Here is a 4,092-nt window from a genome sequence, read left to right on the forward strand (position 1 = left end):
ATCATATACTATATACTAAAAGCGCATGTTACTGCGCGTTGTTGTTCGGTTCACATAAAAAGACAGAATTTTGTAAGATTCAACAGTTTCTTTCCAATAATAAAGTACAAATCCTCAAAATCCGTAGTAAACTGTTCTCGCTGTTCACAACGCTAAGCAACTGTTTTACACAGAAATACAACTCTTTTTATACACAAAAGTGACACAAAAACATAACAATTACTGCACAGCTACGATACGCACGACTAACACACACAATGACATTAGCGCACCACAAGGGACAACTCAAACACACAAACTATAATTGTCTCTAAACAAAATCCCATAGGGGCCATTTCATCTGGCTCCCCTCAAGTTCATCTTGAAAATTGTGGCTCCTCGTCGGGGATTCGATATTCTAACAATTGTATCAATTTCGTGATTGGTCGATCCAATATTGTATCAGCACGGCTACCAAGCTTCACGCTACAACTCCGAACCTTTCCATCTGCACTCGTTTTTACAGCCACCACTCTTGCCAGTGGCCACCGTCCTCTTTTACAATCCTCATTTTGCACCATCACTATATCACCAGCAGCAAAATTTCGTTCGTTTTTATTCCACTTTGTTCGTGTCTGTAGTGAACACAGATATTCGCATTTCCATCGTCTCCAGAACATATCCAACACATACTGAGCTCTTTTCCACTGTTTCCTGCAATATAACGACGCTTCTTCAAAATTACCAGGAGGCGGTAAAACTACCTTTGATTTCATCGTTAGAAGAGCAAGTGGTGAAATTGGTGTTGCACTGTTTGCATCGCTGATTGCTTCGACGCATAAAGGTCTAGAGTTAACGATACTTTCTGCTTCTGTTAAAATAGTGTGCAGCGATTCTTCACTCAAACGCGAGCCATTATGATTGAAAAGATCTTTTAATATTGCGCGCACAGATCGAATCTGGCGCTCCCATACTCCACCCATGTGCGAAGCAGCAGGTGTATTCCTCTTCCAGAGAATCCAATCACAACCAACACTTTGAAGGAATTGTTTAACTTTCGCATTGTCCATTTGTTTTAATGCCTTTATGAACTCGGTCTCGGTGCCGACAAAGTTAGTGCCGTTGTCGCTTCTCATCGTTCGAATGTTTCCTCTTCTAGCAACAAACCGTCGCAAAGCTAGAATGAAGGAGTCAGTTTCCAAGGTGTTGACAACTTCAATAGGAACGGCTCTGCTCGCCAAACAGGTAAAGAGGCAGCCATATCTTTTTACAAACTTTCGATATGGTTTTATGACCAATGGCCCAAAGAGATCCACTGCGCAGTATGTGAAAGGTGGGCATGCTTCTACTCGATCTTTGAGTAAATCTGCCATGACTTGCTGGCCAGCTCTTCCCCTCAATATTCTACATCGTACACAATGATGAATCAACTGTCGTACTGCTGAGTTGATGTGTATGATCCAATATCCACGTTGCCGAATTTCTTGCAATGTTATTCCTCTCCCCGAATGGTGAGTGTTTTCGTGGCACCATCGGAGCACAAGTTCGGAAAACCAACTTTCTTTGGGAAGAATAGCAGGATATTTGAATTGATACGCTTCATCCATGTTGCACAATCTTCCACCAACTCTGAGAATTCCATCATCGTCAATGAAAGGACTCAATTTGTATAATTTGCTGCATTCTTTCAAAGCAGACTTCTTAATTTTGTCGTTTCGTCGATCTTGTCTCCATTCCTTTGAAGCAAGAGCTTTAATTTCAGAGGCTAAGTGTTGTTGTTGTACTAATTTTATTAAACATTTTTCGGCTCGTTGAAGATCTTCAACGCACAGCACTGGGGGACTCGCCTTCTGGCTTCTTCTTGTCATCCCATGACTTGGGGCTTTTATTTTCATCTTCAGAATGTCGATAAATCGACCGACCAAGGCCATGACCCGTATGCATTTCTGTAGCCTGGAAATTCTTCTCTCGAATGTACATAAGATTCCAGAATCAGTTGCTGAAACAAATACTGAAACGCTACGTTTAAATTCGGGATCATCGGTGACACTGTTTTTCGCTGGATCGTGGGCAGCTGGCCATGCTTCCCTTTCTTCCCAGAGAAACTGAGGTCCCTTGAACCATCTACTACTCTTCTCTACATGTTTCAAACTTATGCCTCTCGAGGCATCATCGGCTGGGTTTTCATGGGAAGGAACGTGATTCCATTGATCCAACGAAGTATTTTCTTGAATTTGTTGAATTCTATTTGCCACAAAAATATGAAAACGTCTTGATTCGTTATTAATATAACCCAGTACTACGTTGCTGTCTGTCCAATAACATTCGTAGTCTACGACAGGCATTTCTTGCTTCAACATTACTCCGACCTTTACGGCCACAGTTGCTTAGCGTTGTGAACAGCGAGAACAGTTTACTACTATGTTACTGCGCGTTGTTGTTCGGTTCACATAAAAAGACAGGATTTTGAGGATTTGTACTTTATTATTGGAAAGAAACTGTTGAATCTTACAAAATTCTGTCTTTTTATGTGAACCGAACAACAACGCGCAGTAACAGCGCATACCCTAAAAACTTGACCCCAACACCGATAATCGTGGACATCAAATAAATCAGATTCTGATTTATTGTTTATTTATGCAAATTCTGCGTGCACGATAGTACAGAATTAACGATGGAAGATGTTTTTCAGTTCGACTGAATTTTTTCAAAAATTAAAAGACGTTGCTCCAGTTTGTTGAAAAGCAAATTGGTCTAAGGTCGAAGTTGGTGTAATGATGTCAGACTCGAGATTTCTCTTTATATGAAACAAAAACAAAATATTTTTAAGACAAACTTAAATAGTATCTGAAACAATAAACAATAAATCCGACACTCGCAAGCTATATGCAAGTGGGCTTATCCGTGCGAAGGAAAAAACAGTTAATGAGAAGAGTGGGTTGATCAAATGGCGTGTCAGAAGTTTAAATATTCAACTTAACCTCGTCACGAGGACTACTTCTACCATTCTGAGATTATAAAAAATGTAAAAAAGGCCCTGGGGAAGAAGTTAGAAAGAAAGTGTGACATCTTCACCGCAGCTCTCACATCATGTGTATCACGCTGATGATTGGATGTCTTCTTGGTGCTTTCATTGACATCAAAGTTGTTATAACATACATCACCTTTTCGGATTAAAAAACAGTATTTATCGACCTTCAAAACATTTTCTGTTGCTATACACATTGTTTTATAAACAATGTGTCCATCGAGTTGCTGCTCATGACGTCATGATTCTTGCTACCTTTGCAATCTTGTCATTTTCACTCATCAATGCAGAAAAACATAACTAGTTTTCAACAAAACAGAAAAGGAATAGTTGTTGTGAGGGAAATGTGTTCAAAAAATAGATGTGAGGTTTTAAAAATTGCTACTCAAGTTGCCTAAGGTATGCTTAAAAGAAAGTCCCACAGTCTATTTTTAATGTTATCGAGACCTCAAAGAGATGTCCGCTGTAGAGAAGGTGCCCGCTATCTCTTAATAATTGGCTCATATTTCTTCTAAAACTTTTGGAGTGTTTAGGGCGAAGAAAGAGCATAAAGATAATGTGTTAAATAATTCAGCTTTTTTTCAATTTTCATGAACATTCACGCTAATATGAATGTCATTTGTCAGTTATTGAAATAAACGATTGCAAGCAAAAACAATTATTATTAAAACAATTGGTAATATTTAGACTTGTAAAGCTCTTAGTGTTGAAAACAAACATTTGTGAATCAAATTGAAGTCATTCGTAAAAAGTATGAATTGGGGAACCTTGAAATGACGTCTGGTAAAGTGTCCGTCACACGGAGGTTTTTTTGTATAAGATTTTGACTGCTATTTCATGCGTTTCTAACAAAAGTGTCTTCTGTAGGGAGGTTACTTGCTATAAGATGTGCGCTATGAAGGGGTTTTTTTTACTGTAATTGCTCCATTTAAAATGACACAACGATGAAGAGTACTTATTTTCAAAATTAGGAGGTCATGCTTGTTTTACGAAGATAACGAGCGGCGTAATGACCATTATAATAATTAAATATAATTGTCTGTTATTTTAATGATATGTATTTTCTTTTTGTATTTTGTCATTTT

The 4,092-nt window shown here is 38.5% G+C and overlaps 1 protein-coding gene across 1 annotated transcript; it reads right to left on the reverse strand.

Moving 5' to 3' along the window:
* Positions 1–356: 356 nt before the first annotated feature.
* Positions 357–2,339, reverse strand: LOC130621375 (uncharacterized). Its single transcript, XM_057436663.1, has one exon. The coding sequence runs from the start codon at positions 2,337–2,339 to the stop codon at positions 357–359; it is 1,983 nt and encodes a 660-aa protein (XP_057292646.1).
* Between the last annotated feature and the right edge of the window lie 1,753 nt (positions 2,340–4,092).

Source organism: Hydractinia symbiolongicarpus, chromosome 12 (genome assembly GCF_029227915.1).
Source record: "Hydractinia symbiolongicarpus strain clone_291-10 chromosome 12, HSymV2.1, whole genome shotgun sequence".
In the NCBI taxonomy this organism is placed as follows: domain Eukaryota; kingdom Metazoa; phylum Cnidaria; class Hydrozoa; order Anthoathecata; family Hydractiniidae; genus Hydractinia; species Hydractinia symbiolongicarpus.